This window comes from Microtus ochrogaster, chromosome 17 (assembly GCF_000317375.1).
Source record: "Microtus ochrogaster isolate Prairie Vole_2 chromosome 17, MicOch1.0, whole genome shotgun sequence".
NCBI classification, from domain to species: domain Eukaryota; kingdom Metazoa; phylum Chordata; class Mammalia; order Rodentia; family Cricetidae; genus Microtus; species Microtus ochrogaster.
In genome coordinates, this window is record NC_022019.1 from 6,102,474 (window position 1) to 6,129,867 (window position 27,394).

General features: G+C 39.2%; 1 protein-coding gene across 1 annotated transcript in view; it reads left to right on the forward strand.

Annotated features, from left to right (window-relative positions):
* The window catches only part of LOC102001641 (histone-lysine N-methyltransferase SETDB2), a 65,782-nt gene that overhangs the window by 5,785 nt on the left and 32,603 nt on the right, over positions 1 to 27,394 (forward strand). The window contains exons 3-13 of the mRNA XM_005355416.3: positions 805 to 930; positions 2,222 to 2,281; positions 5,452 to 5,545; positions 12,880 to 13,440; positions 15,373 to 15,489; positions 17,817 to 17,986; positions 19,220 to 19,418; positions 20,050 to 20,149; positions 20,679 to 20,769; positions 23,347 to 23,684; positions 27,083 to 27,171. Coding sequence (XP_005355473.2) covers positions 805 to 930; positions 2,222 to 2,281; positions 5,452 to 5,545; positions 12,880 to 13,440; positions 15,373 to 15,489; positions 17,817 to 17,986; positions 19,220 to 19,418; positions 20,050 to 20,149; positions 20,679 to 20,769; positions 23,347 to 23,684; positions 27,083 to 27,171 — 1,945 coding nt within the window. The remainder of the gene's footprint in view (positions 1 to 804; positions 931 to 2,221; positions 2,282 to 5,451; positions 5,546 to 12,879; positions 13,441 to 15,372; positions 15,490 to 17,816; positions 17,987 to 19,219; positions 19,419 to 20,049; positions 20,150 to 20,678; positions 20,770 to 23,346; positions 23,685 to 27,082; positions 27,172 to 27,394) is intronic.

Consider the following 27,394-nt stretch of genomic DNA (forward strand, 5'->3'; position numbering starts at 1 on the left):
TTTGGAGCCTGTCCTGGAACTAGCTCTGTAGACCAGGCTGGTCTCGAACTCACTGAGATCCGCCTGTCTCTGCCTCCCGAGTGCTGGGATTAAAGGCGTGCGCCACCACCACCACTGCCCGGCTGAGGTGTTTCTTTCTGAAATGATCTACTTCTACACATAGTGGAGGTTGTATCTTAGGAATGTTAAAGATGGATATTATTTGTACATATGCCCTACTATGATTCTAACCTGGAGTCATTCTTGTTTCCAGTTAAGAAATAGTGTCATTGAAGTTTTTGATTTTTTTTTTTAAGATAAGCTGTCTTGTAGGCCTTGAACTCACAAAGTAGCCAAGGATGACCTTGAAATTTTTCTCCCTGCCTTTACCTCCTAAGGGGATTATAGGCTCTACTACCACCTAAAATTCAGGGCTTCATATGTGGCATGCAAGTACTCTCTACCCACTGAGTTATATCCCCAGCACCACTTTCTGTTTTTGTTGTTTTTTGAGAAAGGGTCTCTCTGTGTAGCCTTAGCTGTCCTGGAACTTGTTCTGTACACCTGGCTGGCCTGGAACTCATAGAGATCAATCTGCTTCTGCCTTCAGAGTGCTGGCATTGAAGGCATGCACCACCATAGGTAAGATACTTGGTTCATATTCTGTATGTCTTCATAAGGAAATAGGACCAAATTTTTTTTCCTCAAGAAAAGTGATAGACCAAGTGAATCGTAATCTTTGTTTAGAAATGAAGTAGATTTTTCTGTAACTTATGCCTTAGAGAAAGTGGTGCATTTCTATTAAACTTACCACTTTTATTTGAGGTGATGCAAGGACTTTCTGGCTGGAGCTACAAGATGATGGTAAAGTGGACTTTATGTTTGAAAAAACACAAGATGTGCTGCAGTCTCTGAAAAAGAAGATAAAAGATGGGACTGCCACAAATAAAGGTATGAAAAAGGAAACCTTCTGACACTTCCTACTAGTGTTATATATAACATAAAGTATAACTCTACTTATCTAAAACCCTAATTTGAGTTTTACCTACTTTGTATATGCTTTGCTTCTACAGACTTGCTTTTCACATACATCCCGTAAAAGAGGGTAAACTTGATTTTTGTAGATGATAGCTATTGAAAACACACACACACATATGTGGGGGGGGGGCAGAACTCCTCTTAAGCAGTTCCCCCCACCCCTTTAACCTCTTCCCTAGTAACTGAAATCAGGCCACATTTTTCTCCTTTATTTATACTTCGTATCTTTGAAGTGGAGGGGAAGGATGTTACATAGATAATACCTGCTTCTTGTATAAGTTTAGCATAAATAGGACAATCCAACAAAAATAGTCTTCTATCATTTAGACAGCTGGTCCATGTGGTCTATTCATGGTAGTAGGCGTGGTCAACATGTGTAAGGCCCTAGGTCCTATGCCAGCATACAACAGCATAAATATTGCCTGTTTCAAACAGAACTTTCTGGACTAGTTTTATGAAAACAAACTTTTAGTTCTTGATTTTCCTGTGTGTTTTCAACTCTAGTTGGTTGCAGAACATTAGTCTCTAAACGTAAGCTCCTCCTCTAGCTCACGAGGATATAGTTGTAAAGCAAAGATGTCCCCAGCTGTTGATCCTCTCACCAGCTGTAGCCCTTGATCTTAAAGAAAATCAGAAGATGGACTGGTAATGGGGGGATTTTTTTTCTTTTTTACAGTTTTGTTTATAAGTGGTAAGAGAAGAACTCATGTTTCTCTACCTATCCTGGAACAGTATTAAATTGTATGTGAAAAATGAAGTGCAACCAGCATATAAAACATATGTAGATTTAGCAAAGATACAGGTTAAAAGTTTCTTTGGGAAGGAACAGGTAAGGTATCTCTTGTCACTGCCAGAAGCCTTTTCTCTCAGCATGGGGTCTCTGCTATGCTATGCTAATGGCATTCCAGACTATGATAGTTCCACTGTTCGTTTTTGTTTGTTTGTTTGTTTGTTTTTTTATAAAAGAAACTTTCAATCCTTCATGGGTCAGATATATGTAAGTTTGAAACAGTTCTATCACTTTTAGTTTATTCACCTAAATAGCTAACCTCCCAGCCTCATTTTTTTTTTAAATTACAGATAATCATAAGGTTCTCTCAGGGGAGTCATGAAGATTAAATGTAAATTGTTTAGTATTATAGCTGGTAACCTGAATAGAGGTAATGGTGATTGTGTTTATTCCTTTATTCTTTTATTTTAACAGACTATGTCCAAGCAATGATTCTGGTAAATGAAGCAACTATAAGGAACAGTGCAATAAAGGGTATGTTCATTGCTTACTCCAATCCTAATATCTCTGTTTTTTTCTTGCCAATCTTAATCTGTCAAGTTAATTAAAGGTAACTTGAATTAACATATAAGATTTGCATTGCTAAGTTTTATGAACCACAGTTCTCCTTTATGAAAAATCCTACCCCTCCAGAGATAGGGAACACAGTCATGCCAAGGGCCCAAGGAAAATAGAACTTTATTTCTTTTCTTCCTAAATGCCATGTAAAGAGGGCAGACAGATTTCTATAAACAGCACTGTTAGGAAGGTACATCCCATTATAGGTAAGTTGATGGCTAATTTTTTATTCATCTTGGTTTCAAACTACCAGTCTTTGAAGAGCCAAGCATGTTTGGTTTTAAAAGATCAAAGATAACAAATGAAAACTATTCATAAGACTTCTGCCATCAGATGTGTGCATTTCCTGCAGCAAGCAAATTTCCAGTTTTATGTAGCTACCTGTGAGATGTCACATGCTAAGTTGTCAATGCCCCAAGTTTTATGTAGCTGCCTGTGAGATGTCACATGTTAAGCAGTCAGTACCCCAAAACTGGCCCTTGAAATGTCAATCACATGCCCTAGCCCTCTGTTATTTCTGACTTGCCTGAAGATTGTTGTGGGGAAGGCTCCCCATAATACCCACCATAGGTTTAATAATTTGCTGGAGAGGTGGTTTAGTTGTTAAGAGTGCTTTCTGCTTTTTCAGAGGTCCTAAATTCAGTTTCCAGCACGCACACTGGACACCTCACATGCACCTGTAACTCCAGCTCCTGGGGCTCTGACACTCTACTCTGGCCTCTGTGGCCACCTGCACTTGTACATGTCCTCCTCCACACATCCACACACAGACAGACATGCGTGCACATCATATGAAAATAAATGTAAATCTCTTGAAATTTTTGCTGTAATTACTTACAAAACTCAAGTAAATGCATTCTGTCTTCTTAACAGTTTATTTTGAAAGTGTTACAAAGATTAACAGCCAGATGAGGAATGTGGGAGACATCTGGCAGAGCCTGAATGCAGGTACTCCAGCCTCAAGTTTTGGGAGTATCCCACCCTGTTAGTATATGAATGCTTTCACCAACCTAAAAGCCTCTGACCCACATTATTAAGAGCATTTGTGGAGATCTCATTACATAGGCATGAATGCGTGAATCACTGGCCCTGATGATTGACTCTGTCTCCTGCCTTTCTTACTTCCTGCACTTGGTTCAGTCTGAAAATTACAGCCCTGTAATTGTGCTTTTTTTCTGTCTTTCTAATGGAACAGCCACTATCTGAAGCTCTCTAGAGATTCTAGGTAGCAGTCACTTCACTAGCAAACTAGACAAACATCACCCTGAAGGGCCAAAGCCTTTGGCAGTGTTTGGAAGTAAGAACAGAAGTTGTAATAGAAGATGCTGCTCTCACTGTCACTGGGGAAATCACAAGGACTGCAGTAATTCTATCAGGAACTAGGACAGACAAACTATATAATTCTTATTATGCCACATATATCAAGAGTAGAAAGCACAGTTTGAAGTTATTTTATCAACTATCACCATTCCATAAATTTTAATCTATCATAACTTTGCTGTAAGTGTTAAAAGAGCATTTACCAAATCTTCATTTATACTGTTAAGTATTCTTAGCAGATTTTGCTGGGCTTTATTTTCCTATCAAAATTTGGAGCCTTAAAGTTTTTAACTATGAAAAAGTTGTCTAGCATGATGCAAGTGTATTTTGGGATTTTTTTTTTCCCTCGGTATTCTCCATTCAGTGCTAATGTGTATTTTTAGGATAGGTTCTCTTAGAAATTCTTTCTTTTCAGTATTCTTCAGTAGCATTTGGAGTTATAGGGGAAGAGTGTGCTTGCATGTGTATTGGAGCCTGTAAATTAAACCTGTAAAAGAATGTTTGCAGTCTAAAAGGTATGCAGATGTATTAATTCATTGTACATAGTAGTGGATACTCAATGTAGCTGCAAGCTTTGAAAGCTGGGGTCATGTTAGTAGGGAAGGTGGACAGAAGGGCACTCGAGGGCAGATGACTTCTTAGAAGAGAGTGGAGAAGAAGGTGTGACTTGAAAGGCGAATGAGCCCTGAGGAAAATAGATGGGAAGTACTATAGTCTGATAGTATGGTTGTAGTGTGAGCATCCTGTGTTTTCATGTGATAGTCTTCTGGTTGGATCTTCGGGAAGAGGAGGTCTATAGCGTTCCTTCTTTTCCTTTGAGGATCCCTGTTTTAGAATATTAAGGGGAGAGAAAACCTTTTCCTGCATGTGTTGATTCTCAGATATCTCAACTCAGAGCAGTCCTTTCGCTACTTCCTGGAGCACCTCTGTGCCTTTCATAATGAACACACCCTTAAGGGACTGCAGTAGTTTTACAGGAGAGGAAATGGCGACAAGGAATTAATCCTAAGAGATATTTGTTTTCCTCTCCTAAAGCATTTTATTTTCAACTCAGTTTGGAGTCATTGTCAATAGAAATACTATATCATAATTCTAGGTTTTATATAGTCTGTTCACCTGAATTGGAACAGTTTTATCAGAACAAAAATATATCTATTTGCCAGTACAGAAAAACAAAAAGACTTGGTGTTGAGGTCAAAACAAGCCCTTAGAGATCTAGTCTGTACTCCCTAGATACTGATTAAGCCACTAGTTGCCCTTTCTTCCCTTGCTTAGTTACAACTTTAATCGCTTGTTTCCTGGTTAAAAAAAAAAAAGAACAAGCAAAAAATAGACTTGGGTTAAAAAAAAAATAAGAAATTACAAATAGATCAAAAGAGTTAGTCACATGCATTAAACCCTTTCTCAAACAAAAGGAAACAAAAGTTACCCAAACTTAACGCTTTATGACCTATTTGTCTATAAAATGTAAGCAGAACTACCAGCACTTGATATTTGCCTGGAATAACTTACTTTGATTAAGTTGATATCAAACTCATTCTCCAGGAGTACTTTCTTCAAAGGTTTTAAATTTATATTGAATTTATTTTCTTGGTACTTTTGAAAATATCTACAATCTTATTGCCAAGTCTCAAAAGTCTTAGTATCTTTGGAAATTTTAGTGTTCCATATGATCATGATTTCTAATCATTGAAGACACTGTTTGGCTGTTTTAGTGAATGATTTTTAACTCTGTGTTTGTTTTGCTCATTACTTTTTCCATGTAGATCATATACCTGTGACTCAGACTGAGCAGGAACACAGATCAATTGTATTTCCCTCCGCATCATGTGAGAACTTTCCTGAGGACTCTACCACTCTGTATGTATATTATCCGTGTTACTGCCCCCTGAGTATGCTATTTCCTAAATATCGCTAGGGAATGACCTCCTTCTATAAAATTTAGCTTAAGATGTCTATGTTTTGTGAATCGACTGAAATCTGCCAAATCACCTTTGAGAAGACCCTTACATTTGGAGTATTAAAACTGCCTCCAGTGTCAGCTCAGTGTTGACAGCGCCTATAAGAGTGACAGGTGTGAGGAGAAACCCGGCTGCTTTACCCCTGAGTCCAGTGAGCGTTCCTTAGCTCTCAGGAGACTTAGGCAGAGCAGATCTCACACCTGACAGACTAGGTAAGGCCTGCAGCACAGCCTCCTGTCATCGTGGTGAAGCTCCTGGTGTGTTGCTCTGTCTGATCAGACCCTTTCAGCTATAGAGTTATGCTGGCCCTTGTAAATAATTCTCAAGAACTCCGGTCTGTGATGATTGCAGATAAACACTGTTACATGTGATTTGTATAATTCTATGGACAGTAGAGCTGTCTTGTGGGGTTTTGTTTTTTTTTTTTCCAGACAAGGTCTCACTAAGAGCTAAGACTGTCCTTGAATTGGGACCTTAACCTACCAGTTGAGAAGTCAGTGTAGTTTAAGTCTCAAAATAATTTAATATGCTCTTACAGAAATCTAAGTTCACACTTCTTATAACTCCCTTCACTGACTTTTAGTAGCTCACAAAACTTATTATTATTAGAAGTGATAACCCAATATACAGCATAAAACCTTGTTAGTTTTTAAACACAGACCCAGCCATTCTAATATAAGATTTCTTTTTTTCACAAAAATTTCTGCCCAACAGGCTGCCGTCCAGTTTCTATTAGGCAATAACATATTTTTAAGGACACATTTTGTTTTTTAATTATGTGTATACATGCGTGGATATGTACACATGTGCGGGCAGGTATGTTGGCAACACCAGCCTTGTCAGAAATGCCTCTCGCCAGGATAGGAGGGTGGGGACCAGAAATAATAGTAAAGACGAAGAAGACATGAATAAAACAATAAAACAGAAAGCAAAGGTTAGTCTCTGGGGGGAGTTCCAGTGAATACTGTAATGGTTTTTAAATGCATTTTTATACCTCATTCCAAAAGGGGGGAAGGCAACAAAAGACTTCTTTAACATGATACAAAGGACAACTTGGACAATTAATTGCTTCAGTACTTTGAGACATTAAGTCATTAGCATTCTGTTTCGGTAGTGAAGCCACCCTAGACCAAATACCCTGAAGGCAGCCGTTCTCTCCTGTTACAAAAGAAGGAGCAGAAGTATGTTTGCTTATCCTGATCACCTGTCAGGATGGAGTGGATCTACCTATATGCGCCATCTTAATGTTAAAAGAACCAAGTAACCACATCCTGGGTCAGGTCAAGAGTGTACCCCTGGTCTTGCAAGCTATTAAAGCCAGTGAGGGAGTTATAAAAAGTGTGAAAACTGAGGCCTCAGTTCTCACAGAAGCCAGAAGAGGGGTCCAGTCATCTGGGACTGGAGTTACAGGCAGTTGTTAGCTACCTAGCATGGAACTGAGCCATCTTCAGCCCCAAGCAATTATATTTTAAACCTAAATTTAAGCTTTTGTTTATTTCTGGTAAACTTTTGGGCAAGTTCATTATAACAGCATACCAGAAAGCTTTTAATTTTAGACTTGTTTGTAATGCTCTTTGTCCTTCTAACTTTTCTTGTATAAATACTTTTTGAACCTTTTATTATGATCACTGAAAATATATTGAAGTGTGGCCAAAGCCAAAACCCTCTTGCTTACTTACTATATCAGAGACTCTTTTTTATCACTTTTCAGAAAGATCTGTTCAAACAACTTCAAATTTGCTTCACTTTGTTACTGTCTTACATACATGGCTCTTGCATGGCTGTCATGAGAAACTAAAGTTTACTGCTCTAGAATTCTGTAATAACATCACACTCTCTTAAAACTTGCATACATACACACATAGAGTATTCTGATTGACCTAGAGTTTTCTGACTTAACTGTTGGTTGACAATAACTAGTGTTGGCTTCTTTTTAAATTCTAAATACTTAGAAGTCATGTGCTTGGTGCCCTCTTCTAGCAAATCAGGGTAGCATTTTCTCTATTTTGTTCTTTAGTATTTGAAGTGCTTTCCCCCCAGCACCCCCCCCCAAAAAAAAAACCTCTGGAGTTGAATATAGAGACCTTGATACTTTTAATACAGTCAAATTCTATTAATTCTTGTAATTGTTAGACCCTTAGTTCCTTTTCATTTGTGTCTGATCTTCATAACCTGAGAGCCATATTTAACAGGTGAAAATGGTAGCAACAAATGGATAGAGACTCTTCATTCTGTTATGTGCCATCTTTCTCCTAATATTAGTTTCTTGTCCTAAGCCTAGGATTAATTTTTAAAATTTTTCATTTGCACTTTTGAAAGCCTCAATTATTATCAGATTTGGTCTTAACAGTACCTTCCTTACAGATTGAGACCAGCATTTTTGCTCATAACCTATCATCCTTCCTTTGTCATATTCTTTTAAAATTTCAGTGGGTCATAGAGCGCATAACTGTCATCTGAGCATTGAGGAGGCAGAAGTAGGAGAATCACTGTGAGTTCAAGGCTGTTAGTGAGTTCTAGTCCAGTGAGGTCTCCACTGGGAGACCTTGTTGATTGATTAACTGATTGATAGGTAGGTAGGTAAGCTTCCCAGAGACATCCAATTAGCCATGCTCGTGATTTCACACTCAAAACTTCATTTCTGTACTTCTGAGAGCTCTCGAACTGGGCTGTCACTCAGAAATAAGACCCAAGTTTGCAATCTGGAGAGATCTTTCCAGATGAAAGTACATGTCTAATTAGACTCATAATTTTTTTCTTTGTGTTAAGAATTCCAAAGCTCACTCTTGACTAGAATTCTGCTTCTTTCTTTCTTTCTTTTTTATTTTTTTCAAGACAGGCTTTCTCTGTGTAGCTTGACTCTTGTGGACCGCTCTGTAGACCAAGTGACCTTGAACTCAGCAATCTGCCTGCCTCTGTGTCTCCTGAGTCCTGGAATTTTTAAAGGGAAGTGCCATCACTCTAGAAACTAGAGTAATTTTAAAATAATTCCATTTGGATTTCCCCTGGAGGTTATGGGGGTATTTTGTTTAGGGGTGTGTATGTATGTGTATTTTGTTTGGTTAGTGTGTTTAGTTTTTGTTTTTCTTTCGGTAGTTAAACTCCTTAATGGATAGCAGTCACATAGGCAGACTAATAAGCTACATGGTTGATTCTCAGCCCCTGAATTGCTCAAAATAAACAATATGTCCATGTCATAGTGGCAAAATCAAGTATGAAAGTCTTAGGGGTAGGCGGTAGACGTTCAGCATTTCGGTTTTGAGTTTAATTGGATTTCCATTCCATATAGGCGATATTTCAAATTGGTAAATGTAGTAAAACATTTAATTTTTTTAAAGGCTTTTATGAAAACTAGCTTAATTTATTTTTCTTAGTCAAGTGCTTTGGTTTATCAAGAGCATTTTGGTAGAACTTATTAGGTGCAGTTCTGGCCATCACATAGTGACAGTGAACTTGCAGGTGCTAAAACACATGGGTATAAATATAAATCATTTGGTTTCTATTAGATGAGCACATGAATCTGACAGATTAACTTTTATATATGTATATACACGTGCATACCTGCATACATCCACAAACGCCCAGAGTGTGGCACAGCAAGCAGTGTAGGCACTAAATTGGAACCAGGAAATTGGTGCTGAGATGTTGCTTCCTTGTTCCTGGTTCTTGTTGCCACAGTATTTTACATAGCTGCCCAACTAAACTCTTACGAATTCCTAACTTCACGTGTTACTTCATGATGTATTTTTAATTTATATCTTGAGAGATTATTTTAGATATTTAATGATTGTATGTTCCTAGTGGCTGCTCAGCCTACTTTCTTATAGAACCCAGGGCCACCAGCCCAGAGGTAGCCCAACTCACAGTGGGTTGGGCCCTTCCCCATCAATCACTAATTTAAAAAAGGCTTTACAGGCTCTCGAGTGCAGCCCAATCTTACAAAGGCATTTTCTCAGTTGAGGTTCCTTCCTCCGCTGACATAAAACTAGGCAGCACAGTTTATTAAATTATAAATTCCCTTCATTCTTAATCACATGAAAAGTCAGCCTGACACTTGCTGCCATATAGCCCAATTATTTTGGATATTAGTACATAGGAGAGGAGGCATCAAACACTATGCTAGTTCAGTACCAGGATAACTCAAAAGAGTTAGGAAATTTCTTCTTTGTAAAATAATTTCAGCCAGTGAGATGACTCAGCAGGGAAGTGCACTTGTCTCAAACCTGACAATCTGAATTTAATCCTCGGAATTCACAGGATGGAAAGAGAGGACAGACTCCCAAAAGTAGTCCTCTGACTCCACATGTACACACAATAAACAAATACATGTAAAAAGGCAAGTGTTTAGCCACCACAGCCCAGAGAAGCCCATAATAAAGATGTATTGGTTCAGTTGCAAGTCTGTGTCCTCCATAACACAAGCAGGACCAGTAAGGTGCCTCCCATCTAGTGGTGAGGACAGTGTTCTGGTTTGAAAGTTGTAGGGCGTGAAGAAGCAATAGTCTTATAAAATGTAGCTGTAGAAGTTTTCACGCACTTTAAATGATGACAGGGCTTACGTGAAGCAATCCTGACAGTTTGGCTGAGACCCAAACTCCACTTAACAGTCTTTGCATCTGGAAGAGTGACACCAGTGCCGGGGATTCATTCCTTCCTGCCCTCCTCCCCCACAAAATTTTGAACTTGAATCTTAGTTTCTAGGACCACCAACTAACTTACATTATTGTAGGTAGAGAATTGAATTAAATATTGTCACCACTAGGTGGCATTAGCTAATTTCCAAAATGTGACAAATGACATGGAACAAGTGACAAAATTCAATTTTAACAGATATTATAAAACGAAGGGGAAGATGCACTGATACTAGGCTAAAGGAAAAAAAGTACTAGAAGCATGAAGTTTGGGTTTGGGCAAATAGGTGATGTGGGTCAGTAAAAAAATCTAACTTTGTTAGAAACACCTGCTGAATTGTTTTGGGCAAAAAGATGTGATGACAGAAGCTTACCTTGAACTATTTCAGAAGAACGTGGATGGGCAGGAGAAAAAAAGAATAGAATAAATTAAGTTAAAAGGTCTATAATTAGTAAAGTCCATTGCCAAAGATCAAAGTTAAAGGTTGGTACAGCCATGTTAGTGAGACTTCAATTAACAGTTACTGACAGTAAAGAAAAAACTAAATTCCAATCGTTATTGTGTAGGAGTGACTGGGCATCTAACAGGGTTATGAATTAGAGAGTAATTTGGGTTCACGTAAGCACTTAAGAATGGTTGGTTGGTGTGAGTGATTAGAACAGCTGTGTCTATTAGTTAACATTTAACATTATTTTTTTAAAAAATTTATTTATTGTATTACAGTATTCTGCCTACATGCATGCCTGCAGGCCAGAAGAAGGCAACAGATCTCATTACAGATGGTTATAAGCCACCATGTGGTTGCTGGAAATTGAACTCAGAACTTTAGATGAGCAGGCTGTGCTCTTAACCACTGAGCCATTTCTCTAGCCACCTAACATTATTATCAAAGTGAGGATGTAGTGAATTGCTTGAGCCCATGACTACCATGCACGTCTGCTATCTTTAGGCTCAGAACAAAATACCATTGACATTGAAGTTAGAATTCCATTCTCCTTCAGAAACTGGAAGACTGATGACCTCAGAATTACTTTTGTTCTCCCAAAGCATTGTTTTCATGTCTTTGAGAAAGAAAATTTTGTGTTAAGAGACACATACATAGTAAACTGGAAGGAACAGGAAATTCATGACTATTAGCTCCTAATAGTCCTCTGAGAAGGTGTGGAGAAGACTGGTAGTACATCTTCCCATCGTTATATCCTGGAACAACTTTACATTCTCCTGCTAGTATGGACCTTCCTCAGGAAGAATTTGGGTTGTGTTTGTGTTGTTTTGTTTTTACCATTCTGTATAACCAACCCAAAACCTATGCATGCATGCTAAGGTATAGTATATCTCTGAGCTGCAATCCCAGTCCCTTGGGCTTTTTAAAGGAAGGCATGGATCATCATGGCTGTGTATCCTTATGCTTATTAGAAATTATGCCAGAGTTTAGTTATTCTAGTGCAGAAGTTTTGATAATGTCCTTGTTTGCTAAGATATCTGTAGTTCTCAAAGAGACATTTGGGTCTCTATAAGAAAATATATTCTTGTATGTGTTTGATTATTTTTATTAATCAAGATTTTGTTGTTGTTTATGTGTATTCCTATTGACTAGTAATTCCTCTAAAGGGATGCAAGAATAATCAGGAACTTGGTCAAGGATTTATGTCTGAAGATGCTCATCAAAGCACTTAGACAGAGACAAATTGAAAATAGTTCCAACATTCAAAGATTTACAAACAAGTGGTAGTGTATTGTTTTACCTATCAGACTGTAATCCAGAAACAGAGACCCCCTTCATTGATGAAACTGTATATATAAACAGTTGAAGGAACTTGTCCCCTGAGGAAAAAAAATTGGCAATATTAACAAAATTGTTATACAGTAGTATGTGATTGACTAACAGGAATGACAGGGACAGCTGTACACCATGAAGTTGCTTCACATGCCACTGGTCATCGACTGATGTGTAACCTCAGAAAGTTCAGTGTGTTTCAGTGTCTAGTACATACTAAGATGCAGGTGTTTGGGACAAAATAAAATACCTATTTTAATGTATAATGACACTTAGTGAAATAAAATTCAAGTTCTTTGAAGAAGTTTAAAAATTGGGTTCAAAATACAAGAACTTTTTTTTTATACTTCTTCCCCTTAAATTGAATACTATCTTATTTTTGCCAGTTTGCTATTATTCTCAGAGTATCAATATGATTGGCAGCTGGATTACATATTATGGGGAAAAAATCAGCTAAATAGTTGCTGGATGAAGGCACTATAAAGGAATCTTAACAAATTTTCTTAGCTACCTTAGTTTGACGAGGCAAAGGTGTGACAAATCCTACATGAAGAAATGCTGCTCCCAGCTTGTGAACAAGGGCAGGCTCTCAGTGTGTATGTCAGAGCCTAGGAGAAAGACACAGCTAGCTCAAGCTCCCTGGAATAGTCTTAGGTTACACCTCATCTTTGAATGCCTCAAGGATATATGAAATGTTTCAGAGTCTAGGTTATCTTCCTGCTGTCCAAGAAGATACAGGAAAGCAATTGCCACCTTAGCCTGCATTTTAAAAAATGAAGCAGGAGTATGAATTTGAGATACTGATGATTAACTTACTCTAATAGGTCTCCAGGACAGAAAGCACTCCTGCCTGCTAACAGTAAGGCTGCAGACCTGGAGGAGAAGGAATGCCCTTTGAGCGTATCTTTCCAGAGCCACATCTGCTCCAGTGCTTGTCTGATGGAAACACCGCTGTCCTTGAAGGGAGAAAACCCTCTGCAGCGACCAATCAGATGTCACTTCCAAAGACGACATGCAAAGACAAACTCTCATTCTTCTGCCCTCCACGTGAATTATAAAACGCCCTGTGGACGGAGCCTACGGAACATGGAGGAAGTTTTCCATTACCTCATTGAGACAGAGTGTACCTTTTTATTCACAGACAACTTTTCCTTCAATACTTACGTTCAGTTGACTCGGAATCACCCAAAGCAAGATGAAGTTGTTTCTGATGTGGATATTAGTAACGGAATGGAACCAGTGCCGATTTCCTTCTGTAATGAAGTAGACAGTAGGAAACTCCCACAGTTTAAGTACAGAAGGACAGTGTGGCCCCGAGCATGTTATCTAAACTCTTCCAGCATGTTTTCTGCTTCATGTGACTGTTCTGAGGGCTGCATAGACATGTAAGTAGAAGAACGTGATGTTACAGACAATTCGCACCTAGACACATTTGTCTCGTCTTACTGTCTTCCTGGTTGTCATTTTGTCTGTCTAAAACCTGTGCACAAATTGTCTAAAATAGATGATAACATTTCATTAATTATAACTCTGCCAAAAATGGTAATTTGAAATTTATTTTCTCTAAGGATGAGTATTTCCTTTTATGTAGTAATTTGTTATAATAGCAATTACAATGCTGTTTTTCTGAGTATCACGCGTGCCCAGACTCTTGAAATACATTCATTCTCTTTGTCACCACACAAAACTGTGTGTTAGGTGATGTATTTCTATCACACAGATAAGGAATTAGTCTATGAAACAGATTCAGAGAGTTCACAGCAGACATGTAGGAGAGGCAGTATTTGAACATTTATTCCTAATTTCTATGTCACTTGTTATATTTTACTTTTACACATTAAGTATCATCGCTGGCTAATTTTTTAGAATGCCAGTGTGCTCCCAGCTTCTACTCTTTAACCATTGTATTGGCATTCCATCAAGAAAATGAAAACATGTTCTGATACGTCAAGACCTTGAGAAACCTTCTTTTAAAGATGTGTAATTCATATGCATCTGTAGGTTTGCAGGTAATAGGGTAGGTATGTGTTATATGTATAGTTATCTCTCTTCAAATTACCTACCTATACTAAGTAAAAGAGAAAGGGAAGTTAATTTAATATCATTTTTCCATTATTAGCCGAGAGGTACATTCAAGGACCCCTGAATGTGTAAATTTTTGTATTAGTAACAAAGTCTGTTTATTGGTATTTCCTGTACGTATCCTGAAGCACTACAGGTATCTTGATCTGATAATCCCTATGGTCGTTTAGTGACTGACCGACTGATAAGCCATGGGGTCTGCCTGTCATTTTTCATTTCATATTGGAAAGATGATGAAGACTATCTAACTACAGCAGTTCCTTTACTGTAGCTTTAGTTCCTATGGTCAACTGTAGTCTAGAATTACTGTGCTGGAGAGTTGTTTCAGAGATTAAGAGCACTGACTGCTCTTCCAGAGGACCCAGGTTCAATGCCCAACACCCCACATATCAATTCACATCCAGTACCAAGGGATCCACTATCCTCCCTGGGCAGCAAGCATCAGGCACACAAATGGTGCACAGATAATAATAATAATAATCAATAATCATTAGGTGGAGAATTCTGCATACACTCATTTCATAAGTTTTAAACTACATGCTGTCTGGAGTCATGTGATGGAATGCTCCACATCATCCCCCCTGCAATGTGAATCGTCTCTTTATCCACACTGTTCATGATCTGCCAGGTAGTCACTTAACAGCCACATTGATCATCAGATCAAGTGTCATACTTGCAATATATCCAAGTAAGACTTATTTTACTTAATAGTGGCTCCAAAAGACACAAGTAATAATTAACATGCAGGAAAATAAAGCATGCAAGGGCAGATTAATTCTGGCATCATGTGGCAATGTTTCAGACTATTGAGAAAAGCACAAATAAATAGACTTTGGTACTAATAATATAAGACTTTAAGCATTCAGAGGTCCTTGAATATACCTCTCAGCTAATGATGGAACAACTATTAAAATAACCTATGATGGACAGGCAGAACTACAGCTTTCAACAAATGAGTATTTGCTGGATAAAATGTCCATTTTGAAAAATTAAAACCCATATAACTAAATATCTGTTGCATGGTCAGATAGCTCAGTGCAGTTGATATTAGTTGTAATAAGCTTTTTGTTGCTATTATTATTCATACTGTGTCTAGAGGAGTTTCCATATAATCCTTGAGCAAAAGCCCTCTTATAAATAAAAGTACACCATTTTTTATGTCATTTACACTTTTACCGAGTCTCATAACTTGGTGATTTTTTTTTATTCTGACTTCTCTATTGCCTTTCTTTTAGACAAAAATGTGCATGTCTTCAGTTGACAGCAAAGAATGCCAAAGCATGTTCCTTGTTGCCTGATGGAGTATGTACTGGATATAATTATAAAAGACTGCAGAGACTTATACCTACTGGGTGAGGAACCTTAAAGATTTGTTGCAGGGTGCATGTCTGTGGAGGATGGTACTTTTGTAAGTTGTGTGCATGGTGCGGTCGTCCTTGTGCCTGTGTGTGCACACACTGGGAGCCAGAGGTCAAAGTCCAGCATCTTCCTCAGTCACTGTCCACCTTATTTTTTTTTTTCTTATACGTTCTCTTTCTGAGACAGGAGCTTCCCACTTTGGCTAGACTGGCTGTCCAGCAGGCCCCAAGGTCCTACCTGCCTCTGCTGCCCTCTCAACACCTGGGGTTGCATATGGTCTCTACTGTGTCCAGCTTATATAAGAGTTCTGAGCAGCCAGGCGGTGGTGGTGCATGCCTTTAATCCCAGCGCTCGGGAGGCAGAGGCAGGCGGATCTCTGGGAGTTCGAGGCCAGCCTGGTCTACAGAGCTAGTTCCGGGCCAGGCACCAAAGCTACAGAGAAACCCTGTCTCGAAAAACCAAAAAAAAAAAAAAAAAGAGTTCTGAGCAGCTGAACTCAGGGCCTCATGCTTCCATAGCAAGCATTTTAACTGCTGGCTCATCTCCCAGGCCCAGAGAGTACTGGCTTTCAATATGGTTTACAGGCTTACAGGTTTTGTTTATATTTGTTTCTCATGCTAAAAATCTAAATTACTGATAGTAGCATAAAAGCATTGTATATTCTTAGAACTGGAACTCAGACGCCACACATATATCAAAATATATAACACTCATCTGCTTCAAGCCTAGGTCCTCAGGAAATGAGTGACTCTGAGTTGTCAATTTTCCCATTAAAACTTACACCTCCAGCACATGGGAGGCAGAGGCTGGATGATACTGAGTTCAAAACTAGCCTGAGCTACATAGAGAAGCTGTTTCAAAAACAAATGAAGGGGCTGAGGAGCTAACTCAGTGGGAAATAGCATCAGGACATGGGTTCAAATACCCAAAACTTAGATAAAAAGCTATACACGCCTATAACCACAGAGCTATTCAAGGCTCAAGATATAGGTCCTCTGGGACTTGCTGGCCCTAGCGTGGCTGCAGGTTCAGTGAAGAGATCCTGTCTATAGGGACCAATGCAGACAGTGGTAGAGCAGGACACCTGACATCCTTCTCTGGCTTCTGTGCTTGCATGGCTGTGCAACACACGCATGAGCATGACCACACACACATACATACACACATACACACATACACTAATATATATTTATTAAAAAGAAGAATGAAGGAAACTAATTAGTCAGTTGATAATTTTCAATCTATCAAAATTGATGCTAAGTAATAAAACAGAACTAGAATTAGAAGAGTTTCATCCTATAAATTTCCTTTACACATTTAAAAAGCTAACATTTCCTGTGTGCTGAGCACCATGTTACATATCTGGTAAATATTGTGATGTTGAAACAGTCCTGTAGGTTAAGCTCTATTATATAAACTTCTCATTTGAGGTTGGAAAGATGCCTCAGTGGTCAAGAGCACTGGCTGCTCAGGTTCAAATCCCAGCACTCACATGAGGGTTCACATTGGACTATACTTCTGGTCTCAGAAATCCAGTGCCCTCTTTTGATTTCTGTGGGCACTAGGCATGCAGGTGGTACAGTTATGCATATAGGTAAAACAGTCATATATATAAAGTTAGATAGATAGATAAACTCCATTTTAAAAACATAAACTATGTTGTAAGCCATGTTGGGCTGCCTTATGCCATACGCCACCTTTTTGGGGTGATTACTGTTATCCTAGTCACGGAGAGTTCTAAGTCCTGAGTTTGCCCATGTTTATTTTTCCATATACTTTTAAACGCCAATATGAAAGGGAGGAAGAAGGCAAAAGGCTGCTTTAACATGATACAAAGGATGACGGGAACAGTTACTTGCTTCAATACTTTGAGGCATCCAGTCATGAATTCGTGAGAGAAACATTCTGTTGTATAGGCAGTGGACCCTTTAGGCATCAAGTATCCTGAAGGGAGCCACACCTTCTAATTTAGAAGAAAAAGCAGAAGTATGCTTCAATTCTCTGACCTTGGTTCAGGGTGGAGAGGACGTACCTCTACGCACCATCTTAACGTTCAAAACACCAAGAGGTCACACCGTTCAAAACACCAAGAGGTCACACCCTCGGTCGGGGTGTGTAGCCACAGTTGTTCTCCACAACTTTGAGCAACCTCAAAGACTCTGACCTTCAGACAAGGTGGAATAGGCTCACATTTTGGGCCTCCACAAAACTAAAGCTAGTAACCCAGGCAATCTAGCCCTAAGTTAAGTGAAGTAGCAATACACGTTTCATTTTGCTTCTTAGGCCATCTAATTTACATTGTCTTCTGTGTTATTGCCAGCATTTACGAATGCAACCTGTTGTGCAAGTGTAGCCGTCAGTTGTGTCAAAACCGAGTTGTCCAGCATGGTCCCCAGGTGAGGCTGCAGGTGTTTAAAAGTGAGAAGAAGGGCTGGGGAGTGCGCTGCCTGGATGACATTGACAGAGGGACATTTGTGTGCATTTATTCAGGTAAAGCAAAGATTTGTTTTCTGGTTATTTCCCAATGGCATCTGTATACATCTGAATCTACATTGTCCTAGTCAGCATTGGCACCTTTTAGCCGGGTGCTGAACAACAAGATGTAGGGGAAAGCACCAAAGGAGACAAGTCACTGGGTCTTGTGTCCGAAGGCCATAGGTGCTTCAGAAGGGAAAGGCTGTGTTGCACTAGGACTTGGGACTTACACTGTCTTCACAGCCACAGACACTCTGGAGTAAGGTAGGGAACATTCTAAATAAGAGATCTGCATGGCTCACTAAGGTAGAAACAATCAAACCAAAGCTTCTCAACGTTAGTATTGTAATGAGTATTTGCACATGATGATTCAGACAGTTGGTCTAAGCATCTCACTTGGTTCAGGGACTCCACACCACTAACTACACTACTCTACCCAGCCTGCTTAGACATTTGTCCTGTTTCTCAGAGTAGCTCTCGAGTGGAAGCTGTCTCTGCACCCTAAGTGGTGTCCAGGAAGCATGATTGGCAGTCTCTGCAGACTAGAACATACACCTAAGGTTGACCTAGAAAGATGAGTGGAATATCTAGTTACAAATTCTAACCTAAGAAGTATAATTTTGAATCCTGAAAAAAAATTGCATTCAATGAGACAAAGATTTTAATATTAAACTGAGTGTGAGCATAATAGGTAGATCTCACACATTTTAAATAGATCATTTTTCAAGAGTCTAAGGTTTCAAACTTAAAAAGAATTTAAACAAGTTTGCTTTTCATTGTCTAGAGGACTTTTCGTTTTTATTTTACATTACTGTGGATTTCTTTCTTTTTAAATTGCCAAAATAAAAGACTATTGCTTCTTTTTATTTTTTTTATTTATTTATTTTAAATATTTATTTATTTACTTATTTAGTATGCATACAATATTCTGTCTGTGTGTATGCCTGCAGGCCAGAGAAGGGCACTAGACCCCATTACAGATGGTTGTGAGCCACCATGTGGTTGCTGGGAATTTTAAATAGTTCATATTTATTATGAATGCAAGACAATGAGTCTCCCATTGGCCTTTTTTTTTTAGTGTCTTGGAATGGTTTTCTTGGATGAGTTACCTCAAGTCTAGACTTTGTAGGGTGTTTATCTTTTCTAGAAACAGTGCACTTAGCAGAGAGTTTTTATTTACAGAGAAGCTGGTGCCTACTTGTTGGAAGAGGTTGTTTTCTGTTTTGATCACTGTTTGTTGTATTTCAGGAAGATTACTAAGCAGAGCCACTCCTGAGAAAACCAATACTGATAAAAACAGAAGAGAACAACAAAACCATATGGAAAATGAGCTTTCCAAAAAGAGGAAAATAGAAGTTGCATGTTCAGATTGTGAGACACAACCTAGCAGTCCTAAAATGGAGCAATGTTCTCTTAAGTTTAGCAGTGATCTTAGAGAGCCTGTAATGTAAGTGAAAACTTCAGATCATGGTGTCCTCTCTTGTTAAGGATCAAGAATGTTTGGGTTTTTCCCTGTTTGTGTGTGTGTGTCTCTCTCTCTTCCCACCTCCCCTCCCCTAAACATCTTCTCACCTCATAAATTAAATTTAACACTCCTAGAAATCCAGCATTCTAACCTTAAAAATCTGGCCAACACATTTCCTTTGGTGTCCCATTTCTGAGTTCACTGTGGATAACTTTCATCTGACTCTATGAATGTTATAAATTTTAATTTTACTTTTATATCACCATTCTATTTGAAAAGCTTTATTGGGATCATTTTTTTAAAACACATTTTAAAATTTTTGGTAGCTAATGATTACCTTTTCCTTCCTTGAATAAATAATATAGATGTGATATAGATTAATTTCTTTTTAAAAAATTTTTAATTTTATTTTATGTATATGGTGGTGCACTCAGGGACCAGGGTGGGTGCTGGGAATTGAACCCAGGTCCTCTGGAATAGCAGCTAGTGCTTTTAATCAATGAGATATCTCTACAGTCCCTAAATTAATTTCTAACAATAATGGAAGTTTATGAAGTAGAGATGTTACCTATATTTTAGTGATATACAGAATACATTTTCTTTTCCTTTTCAGAGAAATGAACTGTAGAAATGTTTCCAAAACTCAGCGTCACTCAGTCATTAGAAGTCCTAAATCAAAGACGACTATTTTTCACTGCAATGAGAAAGACACGGTAAGAACTACAAGAACAGACTGCATGGTTGCATGCCTGCTGTGCTAGTGCTTGCGAGGCCAGTTCAGGAGGATCATGAGTTTGAAGTCAACTCAGGCTACATAGCAAGACATTATTTTCAAAACAAGAGGAGCTATGCCTTTCCAAGGCCATTAACTATGATCTTACCTTTCTAGCCTTCACTGAAGTATTTATGCTACATAATACAATGTAGGATTAACATTGTTTTGAGCATACAGGCTATTCGAGTCTGAGATACACACAGATTTATTTTTGTATTTTTAGTTCAAAAAGTATCTTGACAGTTGTTGCAGTTGTCACTAAGGTGCCTAGAAATAGACGGTAGAAAAGGGGTACATGTGTTGGCTCCACTTATGTCAAGACTCCTTACAATATCAGCTCTGGGGCTTTTCAGAACTAACCTAGTATGTACGGCCTATAAAGGGTGATTCTTGGTGAAAGAGGTTCAGCTGCTTAGTACTTTCTCCTGACTTCGAGAGTAGAGCTGTCTTTCTTATTTTCTTTGAAGGGTTTTGTTTCTTCAGAGTCTACCACCCCTGAAGATGAGAATGGATTTAAGCCAGCTCCAGAACATCTAAACTCTAAAGCTAGAGCTCACGGTAGGCTTTATTTCCTCATGGCTGTCCCTCTCTTGCCTCTTTGTCCCTTTTGTGCAGTGTCTACCACTTCTTTCCATAGACTTCATAACAAATTGGTGGGTTTGTCATGTGGAAACTGGTAAACTGTATCCAAATCTGACCTGCCAAATATTAATTATGGTTGGTAAAGGATGCTTTTTACATTTTTAAATAATTGAAAAATCAGATGGTGCATAATATTTCATAACACTTGGGAATTATAAGAACTTGTAACACCAGTGTCTGTAAAAAAAAGTTTTGGTAGAATGTAGCTACAGGCATTGATTTACATGTTTCTACTTTCCCTCTACATCAGTATAACTGAATAGTGACAACACAGATTCTATGACCAACAGATCCTTGGTGACCAGTCCTCCGTTCACAGGAGTTTGTAAACGTCTGGTCTGGTTTCAGCAATGACTTACTGCATGGCAGAAAGGGTAGAGTGCATGGCTCTCACCATGTGGTCTGCAGGTGTTGTCTGTGGCTCTGGAAGCTCTAGCTAAAGCGGCCCACTTCAATCTTTCCCTATGGACCCCTAAAGATGCCTTTCTCTAGCAGTTCTGCCCATACCACTGTATAGGGTCCTCAGTATAATGCTAGCGAGGCTACAGACTCCCTCCACAGAGTACTGTCTTTTGGAGTACAGCCTCTACATGACAAATGTTACAGCTTGGGCAGACCGGGGTTTGCAACTTTTGTATTTTGATGAATCCCTCAATAGGGAGATGGATGACAAATGCCCTGTTTTGGAGAGCAGGCCGGCCACTGCTGCCTCTTCTCCCACCTCATACCCTCAATCTGCAACCCCAATTCCCCAGGTAGTATAACAGGGTAGATTGGTGGAGGTATGGTTGCTCCTTACTGGGAAATTCTATTAAGAAAGAGCATTTTACATAATAGTTATTTTACCCTTTAATACACATGAGCCACAGTGAGTACAGTTGCTTTGGCTCTTTCCCCATTTTCACCAGTTGCTAAGTATATATAGCAGGTAGATCAAATAACAACACCAAATAGCTAGTAGAAACTATCAGAAATCTTTGACTAAAATACAAGTACTGTAGGAGCAGCATCCACATGATAATGAATAAACCATGAGCTTTTATTTTTTAGTAAGTAGAATTTCTTTGTAAAAATATTTTTACTAGTTGCATGTATTTATGAGTATGATAAGACAGTCATTATACAGTGTGTAATGATCATTTACCTCAGAGATTTGTTATTTCTTGATGCTGGGAACATTTGAAATTGTCCTTATTGGCTATTTGGAAATATATCATTAGTTATTGTCAACCATTGCTGTCTTACTGTGCTGTCTAGGACATTAGAATTACACCTCCTATCGTACTGCGCCCATGCACTTACTAGCCACCTCACTCTGCCCCCTCTTCCTCAGCTCCTTCCCAGGCTCTAGCAACCACTGTTCTGTTTCCAGCTTCTTTGACATTAACTTTTTGTTGTTCCTGAGCCAGGGTCTCTCTGTATAATAACTCTGGCTGACCTAGAACTCACTCTGTAGACCAGGCTGGCCTCAAACTCAGAGATCCACCTGCCTCTGCCTCCCGAGTTGTGGGATTAAAGGTGTGTGCCACCGCCACCCAGCTAGGAAAATACCTTCAAAGATTTTTGCCTTTACTCCTTTAAAAACAATATTTGCCCATTTATTTGAGGGAAAGGAATGTTCTCGTACTCATGCCATGGCGTGCCAAGATCAAAGGACAGCTTTTGAGAATCTGTTCTTTTCTTCAACCACATGGGATAGCAAGGGTTGAACTCAGGATTTCAGACTTGGCAGCAAGTACTTTTACCCTCTGTACCATATTGGCAGACTAAGATCAACTTTTTAACTAAGGTATAATTTGGGGGGAGGGCACCGAATTATATAGGCCTGAGTGGGTTGCTTTTTTTCTTTTAAGTTCATGAATTTAGTTATTCTGCCTGACATGTATTCATACTTTGGATGTTCACGAAGGGTTAGTTCCATTATTGATACAAAAACTGACTAAGTTCATCTCCTTTGTTGGTTTATAATAGTCCAGTTTTTGACTGGTCTTAAAGGCACCACACATCAGTGTGTGCAAGCCCCTGGAAACACGGTTGTTTTTGCTGGAGTTTGAGGAAAAGAACTCCTGACTGTGTTCTTAGAACTACAACAATGTTAACGGCCTCTCCACTCTCTTGTTGCCTGAGTCTAGAATATACTTAAATACAGAGTCCAGAGCCAGTGAAATGAAAGCCACTTTTACCAAATTTGATATTAAATACATTAATGAGGAAACAACACGTAGATGTATGAAAAGCTGTGATGCCAGGGAAAGAAAAGAGGCTTTAGAATTTGGGCATACTCGTGCATTTCTCTAGGTCTCTGTGTGAGGCAGGGGAATCTTTTCAGTCCTCGAGACTCAGTGTTCTTATTTATAAAAGTCAGGTAACACTGCCCACCTTAACACGTGATGAGGGTTATGCGATTTAAAGCAGCTGTCTTCTAACCTAACCTTAGCACTGTGACTCAGCCAAGTGTATACCCTGACAATTCTTCCTAACAATGTCTACTAGAGGACGTAAGTTCAAACCAAGTTGGTTACTCCGAAGACGGACAGCTGGTTGAATCAGACGTGATGGATACAACTAGAAGTCGAGAAGACCCTTCACCAGAGGGCAGGTGGAAGCACGTAGCCACGGTGGATAATAAGAAAACTGAAAAGGTGCTTGAGGTTGCAGTGAGGTCCCGAGAAGGAGGACCCGCAGCCTCTCCCAGTCAGCCAGGCTCCTGCCATGAAGAGTTGCCAAATGAAAGGACAAAGACTCTGTCCCCTTCTGTAATGAGCCTCGGTGAAGAGAACGTGTTCCTATTGGATGCTTCAAAAGAAGGAAATGTGGGCCGTTTCCTTAATGTGAGTATCAGGGTTAAGATTTCTATTTCTAAGCACCCCTTTCCTTAAAATTTATCAGGAAGGGAGAATTAATAGTTTCTAAAGACAGACCGAGCCAGTCTTCTGTTTATGTGCCTCTGCATGCTACTTCTTGATACTTAATTCCTAATATGGAATTAATATGGGAATGACTATTTAGGGTTTTTTGAGGATCATACTAATTAATATAAATTGCTTGAAAGTGCTACCTGATGGAGGAAGGTCATTGGCTAATAAAGGAACTGCCTCGGCCCATTTGATAGGCCAGCCTTTAGGTGGGTGGAGTAAACAGAACAGAATGCTGGGAGGAAGAGGAAGTGAGCTCATATGCCTTAGCTCTGCTCTCTGAGGCAGACTTGATGAAGCTCTGACCCAGGATGGACATAGGCTAGAATATTCCCGGTAAGCACACCTTGGGGTGTTACACACATTAATAGAAATGGGCCAAGCAGTGTTTATATGAATACAGTTTGTGTGTTGTTATTTCGGGGCATAAGCTAGCCAGGTGTCTGGGAGCAGGGCGGCAGGAATGTAACCCGCAGCTCCTACTACACTTACCATACAGTAAACATTGGCATTAGAAAACTTAATAAATGGGTTGGCATGGTGGCTCATGCCTTATTATCCCAGCACTTTTCAGGCTGAGGCAGGAGGATTTCCCGTGTTTTAGACTAGCCTGGGCTACAGTGTGAGAACCTGTCTTTAAAACACAAAACAAAGCATAAAACCAAGGAAAAATAAATACATCAGTCAGTTTTCAGGGCTGGGAAGATGGCTCAGTCAGTAAATGCTTGCCAAGCAAAAGGACATGAGTTTGGATCCCAGCATCCATATAAAAACCTTATGTGGCAATACACATGCCTGTAACCCCAGCACTCTTTAGGGCTGGAGATAGAGGCTTCCTAGGTCCAGTTTCAGTGAGAGATGCTCTCTCAAGGGGCTATTCTGGAGCATGATAGAGCTGCATCTTCTGGCGTTCTCACGCACATACACAGACATGTGTGTACTTGTATACACACATAAACACAATACCACACACACATCATATACAGAGACACACAAAACAGGCCTCATGGCATGCACTTGTAATCCTAGCACTAGGGAGAAGACAGGAAGATGCTGGGGCTTCCTGGCTGGTCTAGCCAAACATCAAGCTCCAAGTTCAGTGAGACCTTGTCTCAAAAAATAAGGTTACAAAAAATTACTATATGATGAAAAAGTAAGGTGACGAGCAATCAAGACATCCGGCATTGACTTCCAGCTTCCATACACAAGTATACATATATGCATGTCTTCACACACGGGTGCATAAAACACACAGTTTTCAAATTCAGTTGTCCAAGTTGCACAAAAAGTTGAATAGGAGCCTGGCGGTGGTGGCACACGCCTTTAATCCCACCCAGCACTCGGGAGGCAGAGGCAGAGGCAGGCGGATCTCTGTGAGTTCGAGGCCAGCCTGGTCTACAAGAGCTAGTTCCAGGACAGGAACCAAAAACTACGGAGAAACCCTGTCTCGAAAAATCCAAAAAAAAAAAAAAAAGTTGAATAGGAAATAATTGAAACTAAGTGATGGACATATTCAAGGGTATTGGAGAGACTTGGTGTCTATGAGTCTTGTGATGTCAATAATAGATGTCAATATTGAGAAGACAGTGGGCAGCTAAGAACTGGGATGATGGTATTGAGAGTACTGCCATGTTACAAACCTTGGAAAGGGGTTACATGGCTGTGTTGAGAAATCGACTGTTTGTACATGTCTATTCTTCAGAGATACTGGTTTGGATTAGGATATAAGAACTATATTGTGTGTACTCTCTGTGTTAAAACTCTGTCTTGCTCATTTTCAAGTTCTTTCCATGTATGTATGTATGTTTTATGTTTTTCAGGACAGGGTTTCTCCTCTATGTACCCCTGGCTGTCCTGGAACTTACTTGTAGACCAGCCGGTCTCAAACTCAGATATCCCCCTGCCTCTGCTTCCCAGTGCTGGAATTAAAGAACGATGTGCCACCACTGCCCAGCCAAGGCTTTCTCTTGAAAAGTAGTATGCTGCCAATTTCCCTGATCCCGTTTTATGGCTCTTGTTTCTTCCTCCTCCACTTTGCAAATGCAAGTAAATGTCTATGTGGTGTCCTTTTCCATATAGCTTATTATTCACTTTGGGTTTATGAGTGCACGGATGGTGGCTTCCATGCACTTGTGTGCCTGTGTGTTTGGGAGACACAGGTCAATTGTATTATTCCTGCAGTGCCGTGCACCATGGTCTTTTAAAACAAGAGTACTTATAATAATGGCCTGCAACTTACCAGTCAGGCAGTGCTGTCTGGCAGCAAGCCCCAGGGATCCTCCTTTCTCTACCTCCAGAGCCCTGATATCACAAGTGTGTACCGCCACACCTGGCTTTTTCACATGGGGTCTAGGGATTGAGCTCAAGTCTTCTTAGTCCATTATTCATTGAGCTCTTTCTCTTTTTCTGAGACAGAGTTTCTCTGTATAGTCCTGGCTGTTCTGGAACTCACTTTGTTTACCAGACTGGCCTCAAACTCAGAGAGGATCTGCCTGCCTCTGCCTGCCTCTGCCTGCCTCTGCCTCCCTCATGCTGAGATTAAAAATGTGCACCACCACTGCCTGGCTTGACCTACCTCTTATATTTGCTTTTTGAGTAAACAATACTATCCTGAAGATCAATATGTATCAGTACACAGGAGCTCCTGGTACTTTCTTTTTACCTTTATTTATTTTGTATATAGGGTGGCATGTATATATTTTCTATATATACATGCCACATGCATATGTAGAAGTTAGGGGATAAACTAGATTGTTGGTTCTCCCCTTTCTATCATGTAAGTTCCAGGAATCAAACTCAGGTTATCAGGCTAATTCTTGGCAAATGCGTCTACCCACTGAACCATCTCATTGGCCCCTATTCTTCTTGTTAGCATGTTTCTCCCTTTATGCTGCGTAGAATGCCATTGTGTCAATTTTAACTAGCTCCTTACGGCAGCTTTTATTTCCAATTGTTTCCTGTTTAAAAAAACTGTTCATTAACAATCTTACATGTAGATATATCTATGCAGAAGAGTCTGTACAATACATTTTCCATATAGTGTTGTTGAGTTGAAATATAAATATATTTATAATATTAAGTACTGAGAAACAGCCTCCATTCAGGGGGTTCTATCTTATACTTCAGTAAGATATCTGGCTTTACTGAATGGGTTCCTGCTATAACTACACTGTGAAGAGCTGTGGTAGATTGTATATTACTTCAAATGAGAAAGACGAAATCAGTGAGATATGTAGGGTATTTACATATTTTAAATAACTAGGTTCTAAGTTTTATGCTCTGTCTAACCTTTAATTCTTTTTTTTTTTTAACAGCATAGTTGTTCCCCTAATCTCTGTGTACAGAATGTTTTTGTAGAAACACATGACAGGAATTTTCCATTGGTCGCCTTCTTTACCAACAGGTTTGCAATTGTTTTGTTTATTCAATTATTGCTGCAGCTATGACTTTTAAAATAGTAGATATGAAAAAAGAATGAAAAGATGAAATATAGCCCCAAATATCTGATATCATAAAATACTCAGTTATCCTAAACTGTTAACTATTCAGTAAAAATTTAAACAGTTGGAATTTGTATTCTTATTCTCATTTAGAATTTTGGTTGTTTGGTTTTTGTTTGTTTTTTT